General features: G+C 37.3%; 1 protein-coding gene across 3 annotated transcripts in view; it reads right to left on the reverse strand.

The window, feature by feature from the left end:
• ELAPOR2 (endosome-lysosome associated apoptosis and autophagy regulator family member 2) overlaps positions 1-20,454 on the reverse strand; it is a 155,189-nt gene extending 134,735 nt beyond the window's left edge. The window contains exon 1 of one of the 3 annotated variants that reach the window (XR_004953888.1): positions 20,165-20,452. Coding sequence is in view for 2 of the 3 variants with exons in the window: in XM_016148027.2 (XP_016003513.2) it covers positions 20,165-20,350 (186 nt within the window). In the remaining variant the exon portion in view is untranslated. Of the gene's footprint in view, positions 1-20,164 lie in introns of all 3 variants that reach the window. The other 2 variants (XM_016148027.2, XM_036230308.1) reach the window with 2 other exon arrangements.
• Between the last annotated feature and the right edge of the window lie 2,819 nt (positions 20,455-23,273).

Here is a 23,273-nt window from a genome sequence, read left to right on the forward strand (position 1 = left end):
TCTGGCACATACATATCCAATTGAACATTACCTCTCTTTCAACTCATTACTGATCCCCAAAGAATTTACAATAAAAATAAAGCTCTTCCTCTGAATAATTAAAATTAGACTGTATGCTTTTTAAACTATTATAACTTAAGGCTGTTTCTATGAATAATATTTAAAAAACATTAAGTCTCTATCATTAAATAATTTTAATAAATTAAAAACATATCATTTCAAACAAAATCAAATTTGAGCACGATTCTTCAAAAATCCTTAACATTTTTAAAATAGAAATGTTGGACATACATCACATTTTTCAAGGAGCTAATTAATTCACTAAATAAAACTGTAAACTGGAAATTTTTGTCAAGTGGTATAGGAATAAAGGTGTACATTTCTGGCAGGCCAGCCTAGGAAAGAGAAGCAGTGGCAGCTGGTACAAGGAAAACCTTAAACAAACATGCTCTCCTGTTGTATTTGCTTAAATAAACCAGTCTACCAAAACATAAAATCAAGACCTACGCATGTATCTGCTTCCATATGCTCTTTGTATATAATCAGTATAGTCACTGAGAAAGCACTAAGAAAAGATGTGTTTCCAGAGTCACTGAACATGTGAAAGTAAAAGGAGATGAAAGGATTGTGATTTCATGATCTCAGAAGAATATCGAATTTGGATTTCATTGAGCCGTGGTCAATGAGGTAAGCCATGGAGCCAGGATAGGAATCCACTGTAACAAATTGTCTGCTTTAATATGGTTAGTATCTGAATTACTGCCAGGCTTACTCTGTGGAAAACCCACTGAGGATATGTTTGCTGTTCTTTTACCCTAGAAAAAAATTAGCTTTCTCATTCAGAGTTTTCTTTTAATGTTTAAAGTTAAATAACATGAATCTTTTTAATTATTTAAACCAAATATATGAAGTTAAAAAAAAAATCAAGCCTGTCTCCAAGAGATTCATCCAGTGGCTATTTTAGGGCATTACCAAAGATTAGTTTTCTAAGCCAAAAAGTAATTTGAAAAATACCCAATAAGTATTCTATTTAACATTAATTTTCGCCATAGATGTTTTCTTCATTTTAAAGGATTGTTTCTGCCTTTATATTATAAGGGAGTAATAAGACCACAAAAAATATTTACTATTCCATGATTAAATTTACATTTTTCTCCCTTATTGAGCTAAGAACTTAGAGATAACGGGTCTGTGTGCTGACAACTTCTATTGTTAGTTACGATCAGTATTTTAACAAGTTTTAAATAGAATCCATTACAGTCATAAACTTTTACGAGGATACGTCTTAATGGCCCATATTCCAAATAAAATCTGACACTAGAAAAGAAGCAACTGTTTAGAGAGAACAGGATAGCCAGAAAATTGCTGGAAGCACTCCCTCAGATCACAGATATGAGCCACTCTCTATAATGCTCTTCTTAGTACAACAACAACAACAACAACAACAACAACAATATCAACAACAAAACTGCTTATAATAAACAACTAATTTCTCTCTGGAATAGAGTGATATATTATGGGGTCAGATGTTGGCCTATATTTAGAACCAGGCCTGTTCCGTCCTCTTGATAAAACGAGGGAGATGATATGGGAAAAGGATACATATATTTAAGGGAGGCATTTTCTTAAAGAAGTCACTTTGATTTAACTCTTCTTTCCAAGGATGAGTTTGCATCTACTAGCTTACTTGTTCTACCATTTTAAACACAAGAGTAAATGAGAAGTCTGAGAAAAGACTGACCTCATGTTCATATACACTATTAAGAAACCACCTCTCTAACTCATTTTATATTTCTTTTCGAAAAGGCAGTTCATTGAAGGTCCAATTCAGCAAGTGTTCATTTTACATCAGAAAGTCTACCTCCTGGCCCAAATCCTCTAAAGTGACACCTAAAGTCACCAAAATGACTAGATTAAGTAACCAATCACTATGTTTAAATTCTGCCAAGCAGAAAATTTTAAATGTGATTAGAATAAAATGTCAGAAATGGGCCTTTGGAAAAGTAAAGGTGTTATGTCCTCCCACACAAAATCCATAAGTCGAAGTCCAAACCCACAGTATCTCAGAATGTGACCTTATTTGGAAATAGAATCCCTACAAAAGTAATCAAGTTAAAATGAGGTCATTAGTGTGGGCTCAAATCCAAAGACCGTGGTCCAACTAAAGGGGGGGAAATTTGGAACAGAGACAGGCAGAGAAGGAAGACATGTCTCAAGACAGGGAGAAGATGGCCAACCACAAGTCAAAGGGAGAGGTGCAGAATAGGTTCTACCACAAAAGGAACCGATCCTGCTGATACCTTGGTTTTGGACTTCCAGCCTCCAAAGGTAACATTTTGTTTGGCAGTCCTAGAAAACTAATACAAAAAGATACCCAAAACTAAAGAGGAGGAATAGTTATGTGACATAATGGCTGAGCTAGATACAAAAAAAAAAAAAGGCTCAAATTAAACAGGATAGAACACTGTAAGCGTTGTACCTCATCTTAAGAAATTCTTAAACAAGATATTAAAAATAAAAAATAAAACCAGAGCCACTAACCATAGAAGAAAACCTTGTATTTGGAAGGAACCTTGAATTAAAATCTGTTAAGCATTACCAACAAATATTTGCACTTCTCTGTTCAACTCCTGCCACTTTTCTCTTCTCCCTTACTAACAAAGCTCCTCACAATTGCCTATCCTCACTGTCTGCCTTTCTGTTCATTCTCTCCTGAACCCACTCTAATCAGGTTTTTGCCCCTACCGCTCTATAAAAAGTGCTCTTTTCAAGGTTATTGTTGACCTCCACCTCACAAAATCCAACCATTGATTCTCAATATTCCTCTCACTAGAGCTAAACAAACAAAATTCAGTCCTTCCCTCTCTTCTCCTTCAACATTTTCTTCATTTGGCCTCTGGAAGACCATTCTCATCCTTCAGCTCTCCTTATACTCCTGTTGAGCCCCAGTACTTGGTCCTTGACCTTTTCTTTCCCTAGCTAAAATCACTCCCTAGGAGATCTTAGTATATATATATAATACAAAATGTATACATAATTGCTTCTCACTACTCCACCCCTAAAATTTTAATCTAAACTGTCATAATGTTTCATCTAGATTAATGTAATAACCTAACTCATGTTTTCACCAATATCTTCAGCATTTATTTTTCACATAGTAGCCAGATTGATCTTTTAACACATTAATCATATCATGTCACTTCTGTGCTAAAAACTCTCAATGGCTCTCATTTCACTCAGAATAAAAGTCAAAGTCTTTAACATATCCTTAAAGGTGCCATGGGATCTGCCACACGCCATCCACCCGTGACCTCTATGTTTGTACCTCCTGTAATATCCCCCCTCATTCACTCCACTCCGGCCACAGTGGGTCACTCTTCTTTGAACATGCCAAATGTATGCTCATCTTAAGGCCTTTGCTCTTGCTACTCCATGTGCCCGGAAGCCCTTTCTCCAGGTGATTGTATGGCTTAAGCCCCCTCCATTCAGGCACTGTTCAAGTGCCATAGCATTGAAAGCCCTTTCCTAACTACTTAGATAGACACTTGCTTATCCCATCGCCTGCCTTATTTTTCTTCTTAGACTTACCACCATCTATCATGCATTTATATAATGTCTATAGTCTACCATTTTATAAACACTGTAAGAGCAGGAACTTTGTTTTTGTTCACTGATGTATTCCAGGTACCAAGACCAGGGACAAACACAAAAGAGGGCCTGAATAAATATTTGTTGAAAGAATAAGTAAACATCACATGACCTGGCATAGAGTAGGTGTGAAATAAATAGTACTTCAAAAAATAACCATTAGACAAGTGACTGTTAACCCTGGCTGCACACTGGAATCTGTTTCTTGGACTCCTGACCTCAAATATTCCTAAATTAGAAACCAATTATTGGTGTGTGATTCTAATGTACAGCCAAGTTGAGAACTACCATATCATATTGTAAGCCCCTTAAAGAAAAGGAGTTTTTTTCATCTTTGTATCTCCGGCACAGAGATTGGCAAAGTGATTAATAATGTTGATTAAATGAATGAATCATTAGAAATGGTCATTTAGTCTTTTCCCATATACTTCTATTGATGAAGAACTAACCAGTTTATAAAGGAAGTCTTTCCATTGCTGGTTATCTTTAAAGGGTACAGTTCTTTATTAATCTGAGAAAAGATCTTCCTAACTATAACAACCATTCATTGGTCCCAGGTCTGCTGTCTGAAAGATTCCTGAAGTTCATTCTCTAAAGATAGCTTTTCATACATTTAAAAACAATCTTAATGAGCCCTTTCATTTGGGCTTCTTTTCTAGTCAAGACAAATCAAAGCAAATGTAGTGTTTGCCCCAGACTCATTCTGCCAGGGCAGGGTTTATCTCATCCACAAATAAGGACATGGAATCCAGGTCTTGAGCAATAATTAAAGGTTAGCTGTATCAGGGAGAGAAAGAAAATGGTTTTTCAGATGTGACCATGAGTGAAGCATGTAAGGATGGAAAAGTATGATAATCTCTGGAAACTGAAAATTGTGGTTAGATTGCTAAATAAGAGAAATAAAATGGAAGACAGTCAAGGGCATAAAGAGAAAACTAAAAAGGTCACCTGAAACCACATGGTAAAGGACCTTGAATATCCTGTTAAAATGACTTATTTTATGACCGACTGGATCCACGTATACTTTAGAGATGAGAAGGAAGAGGACTAATTAAAACAAGTCAACCACTAGTAACCAATCAAAAACAAAAGCAATAAAAAAAAAAATACTTTCGAATGGAGGAGAAGATGATAAATTTTGTTCAGGATGTATTTAATTTGAAGGAGTCCAGCACACTCAACTAGAGATGTCTTTTAAGGAGTTGTAAATGTGCTTTTGGAACTTGATGGTGAATCAGGAGGCTGGTTTTAAGAATCATTTAAACAAAGATTGTAAATAAGACAAGCTGTCAGATGAAAAATGTTAACAGTTGTTCTCCATAGCGAGATTGCAGGGGATTTCCATCTTTTTTACTTGTTCAAATTATGCATATTGTTTATAATAAGCATGCACTATTTCTATTTACAGAAATATAAGAATTAATAAAGAAAAATATGGCTAAGAGTCAGAGAGGACACGTACAAAGCAAAGAGAAGACCAAAAGCAAAAACATGGGATAACCAACATTTACAAAGAAGTAATATTAGCATGGCCAGCTAAAGAAATAAGAATGTAAGTTTGAGTGATGTAAAATGTTGGTGTCTCAAAAAGCAACAGGGTTGCTTAAAACAGGGTTAATTGCTGCATAGAAATGGAGTACAATGAAGATTAAAGAAACTACTGGCAATAAGGAGATGATTACTAACCATAACAAGAGATTTAGGAAAATGATTGGGATAAAAGCTAGACTACAAATGAGTTGAAAAGAGACTAAAAAAATTAAGAAATAAAAGTAAAGAGTCTAGTTTTGAAGGGAAAGTCAGAAAAAAGTCATAGCTGAAAAGGTCAGGTTAAGGACTGCTTTTATCTGTGTCCATCGTAAAGAGTACAGAACTCAGTACTATGAATTCAAACGAGTCACATTCATTCTCCTTGTCTTGTCAAAGTCATCACCTACTGCTACAGAAGAAATAAACCTAAATAGGACATGTCAGCCAGTCTCACAGTCATAGTTCTTATCAGTACCTTTTGTCTTTCCAAAGCAAGAAAAAAAAAAAAAAGTCCTACAAATTTGCAGCACCACTATTAGTCTAAAAGAATTCTTACCTGGTTCTAAATGCAAACATGTTAGTCCCATCACCACCCACAAAAAAAAAGGAAAAGAAAAAAGAAAAAAGAAAATTAGACCTAGTTATCTAGCTGAATAAGTTCACAGAAATATAATTTCAACTAGTAATGAACATATTTAATTGTCCTTCCGGATGAACATAAAGGCTGCTGTCATTATCCAGATAGTACACGCTCATCACAAAGTCTCCACACTAGCCTCCAACTGAGCAGTGGGAGATCCACTCTCCTCACCTGCACTGAGAAACATGCATTCATTAACCAATGATGAAATGGTGCAAAGTTAGACAGACAAGTGGAAGTAGTTCCAACCACAAGCATATGTAACTGACTAACTGAATGATTAGCTCTTTAAAAAATCAAGATTTATCTGAAATAGCACTAAATACTGAGTGAAACAGAGAACTAAATTACTTCCCAGAATATCTCAGAATGCCAAGAGTCCCTTTTACATTTACATTTTAAGCTACTGCTGCTGAACTTTATAGACAACCCATCTGGAGAGCTCACTAATGAGTTCTTGATATTCCTAGATTACATTATCATATTGAAGCTGAAGAATCGCAAGTACTATGATTAGAACTAGATTATGTTATAAATAGATAGGCGTATATGGTAGAGCCAAAAGGAATGCTACTCAGCAATAAAAAGGAACTACTGAGTACACTGCAATGTGAATCAATCTCAAAATCATTATGCTAAGTGAAAAAAAGCTAGACCAAAAAAGAAAAAAAAATGGAAAAAAGAATATATGCCATGTGATTCCATTTACATAAAACTCTAGAAAAGGCAACCAAATTTGCACTGACAAAACAGATCAGTAGCTGCCTGGGGACATGGTGGAGAAAAGGCTGGATTACAAATGGGAAAAAAGAAAACTTTGGGGGTATTGGACATGACTATCTTGATTATTGTGATGGTTTCATGAATGCATACAATATATTAAAACTGATCAAATTGTTCACTTCAAACACATGTAGTTTACTGGACTCAATCATCAAAATGTTTAAAAAGATTGAGGCAATTGTTTAACCTTTCCATAAAATATCTGAATAACACTTTAAAGCAATATCATTTACATATAAACAATGAGTGGACTAATAATAAATGGTTGTTTTAAAATAGGTTAATATATCTAAAACATTTAGAACAATGCATGGCCCATATAACTGTGATATAAGTCTTCAAAGAAGGATAAAGAAAAAAACAAAAACGTTAAAATAATTGTGGTAAAATGACAGAAATGTGGTCCATCAATTTTTATTCAGAATTGTCTTGGATATACTTTTTCCAACAGGGTTTGACCTTTCATTTTTAAAGTTTTATAGGCTTCTGATTTAAGATGTCATGGGACTAACACCCCTCACTGAGCTTACCTCTTCATCTCCATCCTTTAATCCCAGAACTGTACCGGTAAAAACAGATGCAGAACATGCCCTAAGCCCAGTACCTGTCATGTGCTGCTTACCGTGAAGAACCACAAAGAGCTCTGCTTCTTTAAAATTCTAAAACAAATTCTTCTAAAAAGAAAAAAAAAATTCTCTTAACTGAGATCTGATAAAGACAGACTGAGGTCTCCTTGGCTGATGAGCACAGCATGGGAAGAAAGTTTGCCAACAGAAATTGGACAAGGGACTCTGCACAGACACCACATCCTCGAGAGAAGACCAGTGGTCACAGCCACCCACATACCTGTGTGTGGGTAACACAGAGCAGCACGGAGAGATCTCCTTGTTAAAACATGTGGAACACTAATGTCAACCTTAGAGAAAATGACAGGCTTCTGAAACATGTGAGAAAGGGAATACTCTGTTGAGAAAAAGGAATAATATAAAAATAATTGATAAAAGGAGAAAAAAATTATAAGTAGCTTCTTGGTGAACTTAAGTTTAACACACAGTCTCTTAGAAGCAGTTGTAGAGAGCTGAAAGTATAGACCAGTTCTGTGCAGACAGAGTGGGAGGCAGTGGGGTTCGGTGGAACGTGAAGTCTCTGGAGACAAATATATCTCAGGCTACGGCTCACTAGCTTAGCATCTTTTGTAAGTTATTCATTGCCTTTGAGCTTTAGTTTCCTCATCTCTAAAAGCAGAGGTATGGATTGCTGTTAGGATTAATGTTAATACATGTAAAGTTTATACACATTTAATACTCAAAAATGATACTTGTTATCAAGAAAATCAAAGAATTAATAAGACTGCTCTATAATAGACTGCATATACAATTAATTTCCAAAAACCAATGGCTTTTCAAATATCAAAGAAAAAAATCAATTAAAAGGTAAAATGGTAAAAGGGTAAAATTTTCTATCACAGAAAACAGTAACAAAAAGTACTTAGGAATACAGACTGTACAAGTGAGAAACAGAGTGCCTCAAACTCTGAAGCAGACTGCCTTCAAATGTGAAGAGAATACTATAAAGATTATATTTTCTCCAAATAAATGAAGAGATGTAATAGAATTCAAGATAAAATTCATGAGATTTTTTAATTTTTATAAAGTTGAACAAGAAGACTAAATGGAGTGAGAAAAGCTAAAAAAAATCTCTGAATAAAAGAAAAGTATGCAAAATTATGAAACTCTGTGTGCAATTTGGGTATAATAAAAATCAATAGTTTAGAAAGTAGCCCAAAAATAAATCGATGTTTGTGTATATATATAATATACTACATATTATATAAAACAATAGGTTTTATGTATTATATATATATACACACACATATATATACTATCCCCCCCCCCCAGTAGATGGTATAGAAACAAATCAATGGAGAAAGAATGAATTATGGATTGTTCAAAATACAAGTTTTTAAAACTGGCTATTCAGAAAATAAAGTCAAAGGCTTACCTTACATCAACCACAGAATAAAATTCTAGAGTAGTCAAAATATGAGAATAAATTCACAGAACATTATTAAATACTAAAAAAGGTAGATTACTAAACTGTACATACAGAATGTTCTCATTCTGTAAACATGCATGTATATTCATAATGGAATATATGCAAAGATATTTGATATATGTGACAGAGGCAGGATAGCCGAACAGTTAAGAGAGTAGACACTGGGACAGCAGCTGGGCTCACAAGGTATTTGACCTTAAGCACACTGGAAATATTGGGACTGAGCTCCTTAGAGTTTGGAGGATGAGTGAGTCGATACATGAAATGCCTTAAAATTGTACTTGGATATTGTGATTTTTATTTATTATTCCTATTACAAATGCAAAAATGTTAAGAGTGGGGTTATTTCATGTGATTATGGGTGCGTATTTGGTGGGATTACAGGTGTTTTTATTGCTTCATTTTTCTCAAATGGATATTTATTGCTTTTAATTTTTAAAAGGTCAAATGTAAAAGATGAAACCATAAAAAAAATGAGCAAATAATGTTAATATTTATCTGCTCTTTAGATAGGGAAGTACTTCCCTAGCATACTAAAATCAGTTCTGTTTAAGCATCTACTGTTATTTTGGTTCAAATTGTCACCTAATATGCATTACTGATATGCTCAAGAATTATTACATAGAGGTCTGCATTAAACTCACATTTCAAATGGCCAATTCTTTCCACTCTCGTTTTAGGGTGTTAAATTAAACACCAAAGGGTATTGTTTTATGTTTTTACTGTAGCAATCTTAAAATACAGTGTCAAGGATGAGACATTAAGAAATAATGTGTCCTAGGACTAAAGCACCAAGGATAAACTTATCTTCTCACCTTTATAGTAAAAATGTATATATACATTTATTGAACATCCCCTTAAATCCACCACAGTAATATAGGCACAGTGCAGTAAACCAGAACTCATGGTACCCATAGATATGACCCAGACCAACAGTTTGTCCAAAACAGGAACTCTACAACTTTCAGAGTTCAAAGAAGCAGAACATGGCTATACAGACATAAAACATCTTGAATCAACTAAATTCTGCTTTCCTCTATTACCCACAATCCTAATCTTGATCTCTAAATGAACATTACACCAGCACCTCTTATACATGACTGCACTTAACATGTGAAGCTCACTATCATGGCCTCCTTAGGTCTTCTCTGAGCTAAACATCCTCGATTCCTTTGACCAGTCCTCAATTATTTGGACACACTTTTCAAATAGATCATCTTCCTAATTCATACCTCAAGCCAACATCTCCCTATTTCAGTGTCTCTCTTCAAATATTGCACCTAAGTTGAATTAATGACCTAATTTAAATGTCTACCTTCTATGAGCCAAGCACTCTACTCATAATAAGGCCAAAGACACCACCTCACCCCATCATTGCTTTCAACAGACACATAACATCTGTGAATTTAAAAATACTTTTAAGCAAGATTTCCACATCCTAGGCTTGAATATCTAAATTTCAAAACCAAAAAGGACAGTCTATATTTAAAACAATTATGTTTGCCCATTATTGTAGCCTTTGAACATCACTGAATCCCAGTTCTGCTTTCCAACTCATTAGGCACCTTGCCCAGCTTTCTGACTTCACAAAATTTGGTTAAGTCTTCTCAAAACCAAAGCATTGATTAAAATAGTAAAAGTAAAACAGTAACAAGACAGAAATTAGATACTAAGACCAAAGGTATTACACTGGACACCTTCCTCCAGCTCTGCATCAATTCCTTAGAGTAATAACATGAGAGTACATTTGTTTAAATAGCCAAGAATCTGCCTAGTTATAAGATCATTGAGCCTATACTTCTGCATCTTGTCCACAAGAATATGACATTTTGAATGCCTTCCCAAACAACAAGAATCACGTCTGTATCATACTCCAGATTAACTGGCCAGTCACCTACCCCATTTACCCTCGGCCAGTTCCTGTGCTATCACTCTCCTGTCTGTGCCTTTTCAGTTTCATTCTCAAATCACTTCTCATTCTGCTTCTTCTTAAATATTGGCATTTCCCTGAGGTCGCTTCTCAACTCACTGCTCTTGCTATGTGCTCAGTGCCTAAGTGACTTCATCAACACCAATGACTTCAATTACCTCTTATGTGCTTATGGCTCCCAAGTTGTCTCTTGGTTACACTCCCACACATCCAACTGTCTCCAGGAGAGCACTGTTTGAATGTCCCTTGGGCACTGTAAACTAAGGATGTTGATAACGAACTCACCCTCTTTCTTCCAGCCACTTCTTCCTCCTCCTAAATTTTCAGTCTCAACGAAAGGCAGCGCATCTACCCAGCAGTCCAAGGTGAGAAACCTAGAAATTGTGGGACACTGAAATATATCACTCAGCTGTCAAATCCATCTCCTCACCTCTCCCACCATTCGGTCATTTGCTTAGCTCTTCATTTTTCTCCTCATAAGAGGGGCAATAGTCTCCTAACTGATATTCCTGCCTCCAATACGATGCCCCTTTTATCTTCTTCACAGATAATCTGTCTAATCTGATGTCAATGGCTCCCCACAGCTTTCCTCACAAGACCCTCAATCTTTGCCTTCTTCATAATCTAGTCATCTCTTGCCACTCCTCCCCATGTGCCTTCCCTCTAGCCCTTGAGTGAATTATCATGTGATTTAATCCCTCTGTGCAGTTATACAATCTATTTTCTTTGACTCAGATATGCTGACTGACCTCTGTGTATCCTGTAAAGCAGTTCTAGAAATCTTTCAAAACTCAGCTCAAACAGCACTTTCTTTGAGACCGGGGCTCCTTAGTCTGATTTAGTTGCCCTTTCTCTGTGCTTCTATATAACCCTGTGCATAACCCCATCATGGCATTTAACTCATCTGTACTATAATCACAGATTTGTATATTATTCATTTTCCTATGAGAAAAATGAATGATATGAAATCATTAAATGCTAGCTAAACAAAAATGTGAACGGCCACTGAAAAGGAAGTAGCAGAATAGAGTAAAGGTGTCTTGAAATTTCAAAAACACTTTCTTAGAACAAGGACTATCAATCCAAGCCCAAGAATTCTTGTTCACTTTGCAGCCAAACACATGAAAAACTTCATATAATGTAGGAATTTAGTAAGATACTATGTAGCAAACATCAGTTTTTAAAAGTTAAAATTTATTCCTATTTTGATGCAAGGGAAGTAATTCCATATAATTTTTACTATCTAAATAATTGCTTTCTTGAGTATTTATTTTGTTTCGAAACATGTAGACAAAAACAAATCTAGAGAAATATATTTTCACTATATATATCTTATCCGTGCTATATGAAGAGCTCATATATGTAAAGAAAGTGATAAGTGAAAACACCTAAACAGAAAATTCCACAAAAAAATGAAATACAAAAACCTAAGTGACATTCAAAATATTGACACTCGGTAGTGATTAAAGAAATGTAAACAACACCAATGAGATAGCATTTTCCACCATCAAATTAGTAACGATTAATAAATAACAATTTTCAGTGTTGACCAGAAGATATATAAAATTGAGAGCTGTCTGTGTATAAGTGGTACCTAAAGCCAAGACACTGGATGACATCACTAAGAGTTCGAGGATGACAAAAAAGATAAGAAGCCCAAGGATTAGGGCCTGGAATGCCCCAATGTAAAGAAGTCAGGGTGATGAGGAGAAACCTGAAAAGACCAAGAAGGATCGCTGTGGGGTAAGAGAAAAACCATGAGAGTGAGGAGTGCTTGGAGCCAAGTGAACATTTCAGTGGTGACAGAGCAATCAGATGGGCCTGATGTTTCTGATAAGGCAGGTAAATATGAGTGATGACAGCTGGATTTGGCAAATGGTTCATAAGTAAACAATGGCTTACATTCAAATGATGCTATATTTTGCAATAAGTTACATATTAAACTATTTATAAATAAGTGTTAATGTCATTTGGAAATGCTTATAACAAGAGGGGAAAAGTTATAACTTCTACATACAGTATGAGCTCATTTTCAGCTTTTAAAAAGGAAAATATGTAATATAGATGTGTAGGAAATGTGCTAAAACATTAATACTAGATATCACTAAGTAGAAGGCTTAGAGATGATATTTTTCTTATACCTTCTTTTCCTAAAATTTTCACAATGCACAACTTTCGTAATTAGAAATACTCCTCCTATAAAATACTATTATAAGTAAACAAATTTTCCTATCCACTTCCCAGTCCTTTCATACGTCCATCTGTCTCCTTAGAAACACTGTTCTTAACTTATACAAGAATAATAACTAATAACTAGTACTGCTTTAAAATTTATAAAGCATTTTTTAATGCATTAGCTTGACCCTCACAGCAACCCTATAATGTGGATAAGGCAGAAGTTACTATCTCCATTTGCAGACACAGAAAGACTCAAAGAGGTTGATTTGCTCAAGGTCACACAAACCAGTGGCAGGGCTCAGATCTGAATAAGTTTCTGATTACCCTGGGTACTACTTCTACTATAACAAGAAGAGGCTTTGCAAAATGTAATCAACACTCTTTTCCCATAAGTAACAAACATCAGGAAACATTTATCAAGAAAATTTATATTATTATTACTATGTTTTCACCATTTTACCGTTACCTCTTAAAATTACCATATTTTTTGATTCTAATGTCTATCTCAGAGAGAGGTACTTAGTAATTTCCATGCTTGCTTCTTCCATCAGGCTATAAGCCTTTAAAGAGGGATGACAACATCCTTTGCATTCTGTCCTTTCATCAGTATCTTGCCTAGTACTAGTACCTGGTGTAGAGAAAATAGTAGAGAAATGCTTGCTCATGCACTTCAAGGTATTGAGAGGAACTTGTACTACTTAGTGTAATTATTTTTAAAAGTTTCTAAGATGCCCTGCAGAAACAGGAAGTGAGGGTTACAGGTGAAGAAATTTTAACAATGAAATCATGAAATCCAGGTCCCTGGATTTAAGATAACTAAATTGTATTCCTCACTTTATACCTAGGCAGTGGTTCTCCAACTTCAGGGTGCATCTAATCCCTGAAGAGCTGGTTATAACACAGACTAGGTTTCTAACTTAGTGGGATATGTACAGGGCCCAAGAACTTGTATTTCTAAGTTCCTAGGTAATGTTGACACTGCAAATCCTAGGATCACACTTTGAGAACCACTGACCTAGAGAAAAAAAAAAAAGCCTATAAAAAAGAAGCTTTGAATAAGTAATAAATGGTATCCTGAACTCCAGATCTGTAAACTGGGTTGAGAATAAGCTTCAATATATTCTGATCACTGGGTTTTTATTTCAGAGTCCTAAATCTGGTACAACTGAGAGAAGATGTCAATTAGGATTAAATGCATTATAAAGATCAATTCTTTTTTATAACTGAAAAAGTGAAAGCCATTCACTCTACTATACAGTGTTTTCAAGGCAGTGATTACTGCTCCCAGAGAAGAGGACCTATATCTAAATCGCTTCTAAAACCCCTAACGTGCCTTAAACAAAAAGATATTTAATCACTGCTGAATAAGATGATGAAACTCATGTCCTCAGTAAGCTAATCGTGTACTTGGGATGTAAGTGTTCAGAGCCTCTAGTAAAACATATGGCACCTTTGTATGACTTAGAAAATGGTGCTCCCTCTGGGTATATGAATAGAAAAAAAGGAACTCCTTCTTCTGGATGGATGCAGACCTGTGCCAGGGCAGCTGGCTTGGCACACTGACCACTGGATTCTAGCTATTACATGCTTCCACAGCTTGGTGCCCTGTACAGGGTACAACTGGCCCATCCATACGGGGTGGCCCCGTGTGTGCAAACTATTCATCAAACAGCATATGCATGCCTAAGAGTAAATAATAGCTGAGATAAATCCAGAGAAAAGGTCTTTAATACTCCAGGAAGAGTTAAAGGAGGTATGGCAATTGAACTAGGCCAGAAGGCTTTCTCTGAGATGTTCTATCACCAGCACCCATGACCTTCATTCAACAAACTCCTACTCATCCTTTGGGTCTTAGCTTAAATGTCTTTTCCTCAGGACCCCCCCCCCCGCCCCCGCCACCACCACCATAACAGAAAAGCTATACTTCCACTGCATAGTTTTTTTTCCATCATAGCAGTATAGCAAATGTAATTATGTGATATGTGGCATTATTTTGATTCTGTTCCCATGAGATTAAAAAACTCAATGTGGGCAGGGGCCATATGCTTTTTTCATGATTTTACTGCTACTAACTGGTACCCAAGTATACAGTAAAGATGGGAATTAATATTGAAATCTTATGAATAACTTAGATTAAAAAAGACAAAAAAGGACAAGTATTTCCTTCGGGGAGAAGGAAAAGACAACCAAAATTTGACTGGTGTTTTCTAACAATAAGGAATTATTATAAGATCCAAGACACTGCTGAAGAACACACTAAGACAGGAAAACGTGCCACTCTATACTACACTCTGCTATTTCCATCCCTTGTGCTAAAATATGACACTTCACGGATCTGTCAACTCTTAGTTTTACATTGTAAATATTGATGGTGTGAATACTTGCTCACATTTGCCTAAAACATGAGAAATGGCTCTGAGCATAAGAATGCGAAATGGAAAATTCACCTCCACAAGCATTGCAGGCAAGATTAATTATGTCAACTGCTTAAAAACAGCGGCTGAGTCCTAACTCCTTCAGTAACAGTGTGGCTTTAGACTCTGACACCCTCATCCACAGCCCATGACATTCAGATTCTTCCTACAGAAAGGATATTTCTCAACTGTATCTATGAAAGCCTGCTAAGACGATAAGGCCATTTACAAGTTTTCCAATTTATGTGGACTTGGAAGACTTGATCTCTTATCAAATCTAGGAAGGCTATGTAATAAAATTCTATTCTATCACCTCTGCCTCACCTCCTAGTTAACACTCAACCCATCTCCAACATGCCACATGAACCACTCTGGCATTGAGCACCAGTGACCAAATTGTCAAATTCAATCTTCTCTTTTCAGTCCTCGTCTTATTTGAATTTCTTTGGGCAACTGAAACCACAATCTCTTTCTTCTTCAAAGGTATTTCTCCCTTTCCTCATAAGTCTATGCTGTCACATTTCCCTTATACTAGCCATTACTTATATGTCTCTTTTGTGGAAACCTCTATTTCTGCCCCCTCTAATGTTAGTAAAACCCTAGTCCTATCTTTTATCTTCTTTGTTCTCACTCTCTGAATGATCTCATCCGATCTAGCAATTTCAACCATGCCTTTCATTCCTTCAAGTACTTCCCATATTTCCACGCCACCCCAGACCATGCCCCTGAGCAACAAGACCTAAGACATAACTGCCTACCAAAAAACTCTCTGAAAGCCAAACTCTCCAAAAACAAGCTCCCTCTCTCTTCCTCACATTCATCCTCATGGAGGTTAGAGGCATCATCCTCTAATCAAACCAGAACCTTTCATTCCCTCACTCTTACATCATCTGTCAATTCTATCTTCTAACATCTTGCAGTCTTTACCATTTTCATTGCTATTCATTGAGTCTGTCACCCTTTAGCTGAACTACCACAATTGCTCCTAGCAGGTCTTACTTCTATTTCCTACCCCTCTAATGTAGCCTCCATATTGTTGCCAAACTAAAGCATATTTTATTACTCCTGATTTTAAATGCTTCTATCGCTCCAGCTTTTAGCATAATATATAGTCCCCTATAATCAGCCTTCTGCTTTCCTCTCAGACTCCACTTTCATTAAGCTCATAGCACAGTGTACTTCAATTATAATCAATTATTTGTATTTCTACCCAATTTCAAGGTGCTGTACAGCAGAAATGTCTTTTTCCCAAACTAGCCCACACTCACATCTGACCCTTGTCTGTTTGGCATATTCCTACTGATCTTTCAAGTCTCATTCACTTCCTCTATCAGGCCTTTTCTGACCCTCCCCACTGTATCTGACTGCCCCTTTCTTCTCTAATGACACCAAATCACTTTACTGCAATTGTTTGTTTACATATCTGTCTCTTCCTTACCCAATTAGAGTTTATTTTTTTAATTAGTAATTTCGCATCACCTGATATTTGACCTGGCACACAGTATAAGCTCGATAATGTTTGTGGAATAAAAACTGTTCCCAAAAAATCATCATTCACTTAAGTTTCAGAGAGACCAATAGAATTGTATTAGGTAGGATTTTGGAGTAGTGAACTAAGAATCAAGTGATGCTATAATTTAATTTTCCGAATTTAAATAATGCATACATAATCCACTTAGTTCTGTTCTTTCTATTCTCATGCATTCTATCTTCTAATACCTACTCCAACTCTGAATCATCTGTGGACCTTTATCTTTTTTTCCTAGGGGCAACCCCATTAAGTCCTATTATTCAAAGAGTCAAAAATTACATTCTAATCAATTCTTGGGTAAGCCTAACCTCTGACCCTTTCAAGTTTCACTGTAGACACTTCCTGAAATATCAGGATCTAGGTCTACTCACCCAGCAATGACCAACTCTCGAATTTATAGATTTTTTTTTCCTTTAATTTATAGCAATCTCATCTCATTCTCAAAATAACAATAGGCAGGTCAGTTTTTATTACTATCATTTTACAAGTTAAAAACAGATGCCAAGAAACCCCGATGATACCTATCCTTTTACAGTTCCCCCATAAAAAAGTTTGAGGAATACTAATTCTTTACTTTCATATGTTCAGCCATCATATATTTTTTTCTTTAAACATTATTTATCAAAGTCATATCCTATTGTTGTCCTTCAACTACTGGCACATTGACTTTACTTTTATTTCTGTCTCTCAAACTATAGCCTTCCTGTTTGTGCTTATGCTTCTACCCTGCTGATTTGATCACCAGTGGAGCATTCTAAAGTAATCATTTTTCCCCCCTTTTCAACACCATAATCCAATGACTTTAACAGAAGAAGCTGTATTTTATGAGTTTTACCCCAGAGTCCAATCCTCTGCAAACATCTAAGTGAAACGTTACCCGAAACCCAGTTGTCATTTTGAAGGGCATTTTTTTCTGAACTCTGACAATCATAACTAGATTACTCCCAGGCCAATTTTCTATGCTTCCTATCCTTTTCCTTTCATTACTTTCCCCTAAATTAGACAAGAAAATGAGAGTCTATGTAACTTAGTTAAACATGACTACTTTTCTGAAAACACCAATAAGTAAGAAAAGATTCAAATTACTGGGGGAAATGAGGTTTAGAATTACCTCCAGGTTTTTCCATACTCTGCTTCAACATTCGCTCATATTACTGAGTTGGCTCTAGTTCCCATACTCAGACTCCCTCACTTTAACTGCTCTCCCTCTCCTCTCCACTACATGGTACCATCCATTACAGGCGGCATTCGCTTCCTTTTCTGTTAATAAAGAGTGGAAAGAAAGAAAAGGGGTAAGAGTGGACACAAAATAGTTGCTTTAGCTATGTCTTTGTTCACGAGAGTTTGGCCTACATTTCCAAAGTTATATCTCCCTACCCATTAGCACAGCAGACCCTTAACCTCAAAGACTGAGAAACAACTACCCTTCTCTCTCACTTTCCTCTTAAAAACAATGTCAGAGAGAAACAATGATCATTTCTACAAATTAGCTCAGCTGGTTAGACCAAATGCCAAGAAGCATTTCCAAAGGAACCTCTAACTCCCAGTCAATCATCTTACAACTGTTTGTCAGTCTCCAGGAAGAATATATATGGATTCTTGCGTCAACATTTCTAAAAACACAGCCAACTCCAAGCAGACTCAGTAACATCCTCCTATATATTTTATTTATTCCCCTTTTCACAGGAAAATTCAAACTTTAGACCTCAATAGATTAACATGCAATTTCTAAAAGTGCAACAAGGAGCTGGGATTAATTGAACCAGTGTCTTCTTTCTGCCTCTCATTTCAATATTTGTCTTAGGTTGCAGCCTCTTACTCCATTCTTTCTAGGTGTACTTGTGTAGAACATGTGCTCATCAAAAGGATCAGCCTAGTCATGGTACCCAAAAGCATTGCCCCCAATGTCTCTTTCACCCATTTCAAGTAGATTCTTCATTACTAAGAACTGATGTTATAAGAAGCTTAAGACTTTTCACTTTAGAAAAGAAATATGTTCTGCCTTTTGAGGCTGAGGGCTGAAGGCCGGGTTTTAAGTATGTCCTATTACAACTGTTCGGTCTGAGAATGTCCACACATCAGCTTTCTACAGAAACCTGGAAGAATGAATTATTTCTAGGTGATAAGTAAAGTTGAAAAATATAAAGAATATACTAATAAATTCTGGAATTAAACACAGCTGTTGGTTGAGATCTTGCCCTGATTTCCCCAATTTCAACACTACTGTGTGCTTATACGTATGCCTTTGATCTATTCTCTTTCATTTCAGTCTGCCCTGGACTCGTTCTATGAAAGAGGAAGATGAAATCTATGGATGATGGATGATATCTAGAACACAGATATCCTATAATTCAAGCCTGGGTAAAACTCAAAAGTGACAGTATCATACACAAAGAAACAAGGTCTAGCCTTTCTTCCCAGAGGGGCTATTAGCTAAGCCTATTTTTGCTACATAAATTAAAATAACCCATCACCCTGATTCCTAGCAATCTTCCTAAAAACAGTATTCACTCCTCATATCCTCCCTGACATAATCACTCAAAGTAGGTCAGAATGCTGCTTCCTTCCCCTCATTGATTTTCATTAAGAAGATGCACTTTCTGGAACACTAAAGGGAAAGATAAACACCCAATACAAGTACCAGTGACACCCCTCTAAATTTTTGGCACAAGTTCGTTTCCCCTAAAAGCAGGAGAAAAATCTCATCGCCCATAATTTATCCTTCTTGGCTGTATGCCAACAATAATCTCAAACAATAAAATACACAGTGGCAATCCTTCAGCCAGGTGATGAACATCTCCCAAAAGGAGCACATTCGCCGTCTTTTCTAATTTTCTAGATCACCAAGCCGCCTCTTCTCTAAGTACACACTCCTTTTTCTTCCTAATTCATATCCATATTTTCCCAGAAAGATGCTAAGTGACAACACACACTAACTCAGCATATCTCCAGGGCCTTATCAGGAAGTTGAGAGCAAGGGAGTCGAAAGAAGGGGTTTGTAGAGACGAGAATGGAGAAAGTGGGAAGACGGGAGGAGCGGGAAACCCTCTGTGGTAGTTATCTGGCTCTCTGGAAAAGCTGTGATGAGACGGGTCTCCAAATCCCACTGGCGGGGCTTCCCCAGTCTCCTCCCCCTGCTGAAAGCTCTCCCTTAGCCCCAGGTGCTCAAGCCTGGCACTCCAAAAAGGACGCCGCAAAGTCCTTCAGAGCCCTCAAAACACAGGAGTGCGAACGCAAAAGCATCACCCGAAAGACAGCAAAGCCACACACCCTCTGACGGCCAGGTTCCCGAGGCGGGTAACTTCATCCCTTGAAACAAACGAAAACCGCTGTCCTCCCAGGAAGGAAAGAGGAGACGGCGGAGAACAGTAAAAGGCGCAAACCTCACCCCTTATCTTCCGATCCCTCATCCCCCTCCCCCGCTAACTCCAGGTGAAGGACCAGGTGCGGCTCACCTCCTGGCAAGGAGGAAGCGGGCGGCTGGAGGAGGGCAGGTCTCCAGCCCAGGCCGCCTGGCAGGCGGCGAGCGCCCAGCAGCACAGCCAGGCGGGGCTCGAGGACAGCGGGAGCCGGCGGCGGGAAGCCCCCGGCAGCCGCCCCCGGCCCCTCCCGCGCGCCAGCGCCCGAGCGCGCGGCAGCATCTCTGTCCCGCTGTGGCCGACGGGCCGGCGGAAAGGCAGCCTCCCCGGGTGGGCGCGCTCTGGCTCCCGGGCCGCTAGGGCTGCGCGCTCCACTCGCCGCTCGCTCGCCCCCGGCTCGTCCGCCTGCTGACAGCTCCGCCGCGCTCGCGGCCGGGGCAGCCGGCGCCGGTGCTCCCGTCACGCCGGAGGGAGGGACCGCGGGGCGCGGGCGCGGCGCGGGGGCGGGACGCAGGGCGGGGACGCGGGCACTGGGGAGCAGGTGGCGCGCGGGTCGGGGCTGTGGCCCAGCTGAGCGGGTCCTGAGGGGCTTCCCGGCGGCCAGAGGCGGGAGCCTCATTAGGTTGTAGAGGACAGGAAAGGCCGAGATCCTCTGGTGGTGTTTCTGATCCCCAGGCCCCATGGCCCACCAGGAGGGGCGCTCCAGGGATGAAGCCAGAGTGAAATACAGGACATCAAGACATTATTTTCCGGTGGCGGGTCTTCAAAATCTCCCTGCTGCCCGCGTAAACACACAGATGCTCCCTAGAAACATCCCTAAGGATCCAAGCTAGCTAGCGTCAAATCGAATTTTTAGGTGATTAGACTTTGCGTGAAATGGCGGGGAAGAAAGGCGAATGAAATATAGACGCTGTTCGTAACTCAGTTTTATTATTTGATGAAAATCATAACAAGACCTAACCCATAGGGTTTTTATGGGGATTAACTAAATCGATGTACATAAAATACTTGAAGAGCGCCTGGAAGCAGTAGGTGCGGTATGTGTTGGTAATGGTAGTGGCCGTAATTACTCCGGCTGTTGCTGTTATTTCATGGGGATAATGTGTAACCTTGGGCAAGTAAGCCCTTTTGTTTCCAGAGGAAGCAGTTTTTCCATCTGTGCAATGCTTGGAGTAATCTTCATTTTTCTTTCATTCAAAAACATAGTGAACTGGGTGGTGGATACCAAGGGGTGAACAAAATGGATATGATGCCTTCTTCAGTATAGGGGACCTCGAGTGTCCCTCCTTGGTCTAAAATTCAGTGAGTGGGTGAGTTATCCTGCTATTCAAAAGGAGAACTCAAATTTCTAATAATTGATTACCTGGAGAAATCCACCTGACAGACTCACTATAAATTGACTTTAATTTGCCTGTGGCACTGTCTCTAATATCATTTTAATAAACATCTCCACATGGAACGTGGAAGTTTTCTTTTTCCTCTCTAAGTGTGTGTTCTGATTATAACAGTAATGGATGTTTATTGTAAACATTTTGGAACAGATTGGAGAGTATCAGGAAAAATATAAAAATCATTAGGGATCCCACTGCACAAAGATGACATTATTAATGGTATTAGCATCTTGAAGAATTTCCTTCCTGGTCTTTTAAATGTGTGTCTACTGAAAAACTGGAATTATAATTTATAGATCACTTAAATTTTTTTCTTTAGCAACATGAATATTTTTTCAATTCATTAAATTCTCTGACAACACAGCTTCAATAAATGTGTATCTTCTACTGTTTGAATTTATGTAATTTGCTATTGGATGTTAGGCAGTTTCTCAAGTATTCAACATTATAAATAATTCTAGAATGAATGCCCTTAGTATATATTCCGTGTACACATCTTTTGATTTTCTAGATGCCTTTCTAGAATTAAAATCATTGGATCACATGGCATGTGCAGTTTTAACTTTTATATCAATTGTTCCCAGAAGTTTATGAGTACTATTTCACATTGTTCTAGATTATAATACTTCAGATATTTGCCATTTGGGTAAAAGAGAAAATTCTTATCTTATAAGTATTTTTAAATGTATTTTACAATTAGTAATGTTGAATAATCTTTCATATATGTTTATCAACTATGTATTTCCTTTTCTTGTCAGTGTTTGTGAATATTCCACTGGCACTCTCTGGCCATTTTTCTATTAAAGTTCCATCTTTTTTCATTAATTTGGAAGCAATCTTTATAAGTTTCGTATTACACCTCTGTTGACCATATATGTCACAAATAACTTTTCTCAATTTGTATTCTTCCTTTTAATTTTGTTTCTGGTGACCTTTTTTTATAGAAGATTGACATTTGTATGTTCTCAAATATAGCAGCATTTCCTTTTGTGATTTCTCTGTTTTATGCTTAGAGGCACCTGTACCTCTGCGAGAGCATACAGATGCTTACATTTTCTTATTTTGTTATTATTTTATTTTTGTATGTATTTTTATTCTTTAATCCATCCAGAATTTCAGTCAAATTATATTATTATTTTAGTTATTGAAGTGAGATCTAACAACACGGCTAATGGATTGAAAAGTTTTTTTCCTTGTGATAATTAAGGTTGTCCCAGTCAAGGCACCTAGATTAAATGACAATTACAGATTTTCCCAAGTAGGACAATTTGCCACTGTCAATAAATAATTTTTCTCATATGAGTCTAACCTATAGAAAACATCTTGACTTTAGGTCATTAAAACTAGCAGACTTATAGAGAAAGGAAAATACATAAGATGTTCTACATTTCCTGTGCACCTGTTATTTTACACTCTAACAGCAGACTATTCAAATGGTTTGTGGTTATCTGATCAATAACTTTATCTTAAAAGTCTAATTTTTCAACAAGTACTTTAATAGAAAATTCCTAATGGAATTAAGATCAACTATGAAGGTTTAAAAAGGTTAAAGTCACCTCAAATAGCAGTATTTCATCTTTTTTTTTGGCTAATAGTCCATTGTTTATATGTACCACATTTTCTTTATCCAATCATCTATTGAAGAACACTTTGGTTGTTTCCATTTCTTGGCCACCATAAATAGTTCTGTTATGAACATCAAGGTGCATATGTCTATATAGATAAGTGTTTTCAAATTTGGGGAGTAGATACCCAGAAGAGGGATTGCTACATCATATAATCATGCTAAGCAAAATAACTTAGACCAAAAGAAG

Source organism: Rousettus aegyptiacus, unplaced genomic scaffold, assembly GCF_014176215.1.
Source record: "Rousettus aegyptiacus isolate mRouAeg1 unplaced genomic scaffold, mRouAeg1.p scaffold_m13_p_13, whole genome shotgun sequence".
In the NCBI taxonomy this organism is placed as follows: domain Eukaryota; kingdom Metazoa; phylum Chordata; class Mammalia; order Chiroptera; family Pteropodidae; genus Rousettus; species Rousettus aegyptiacus.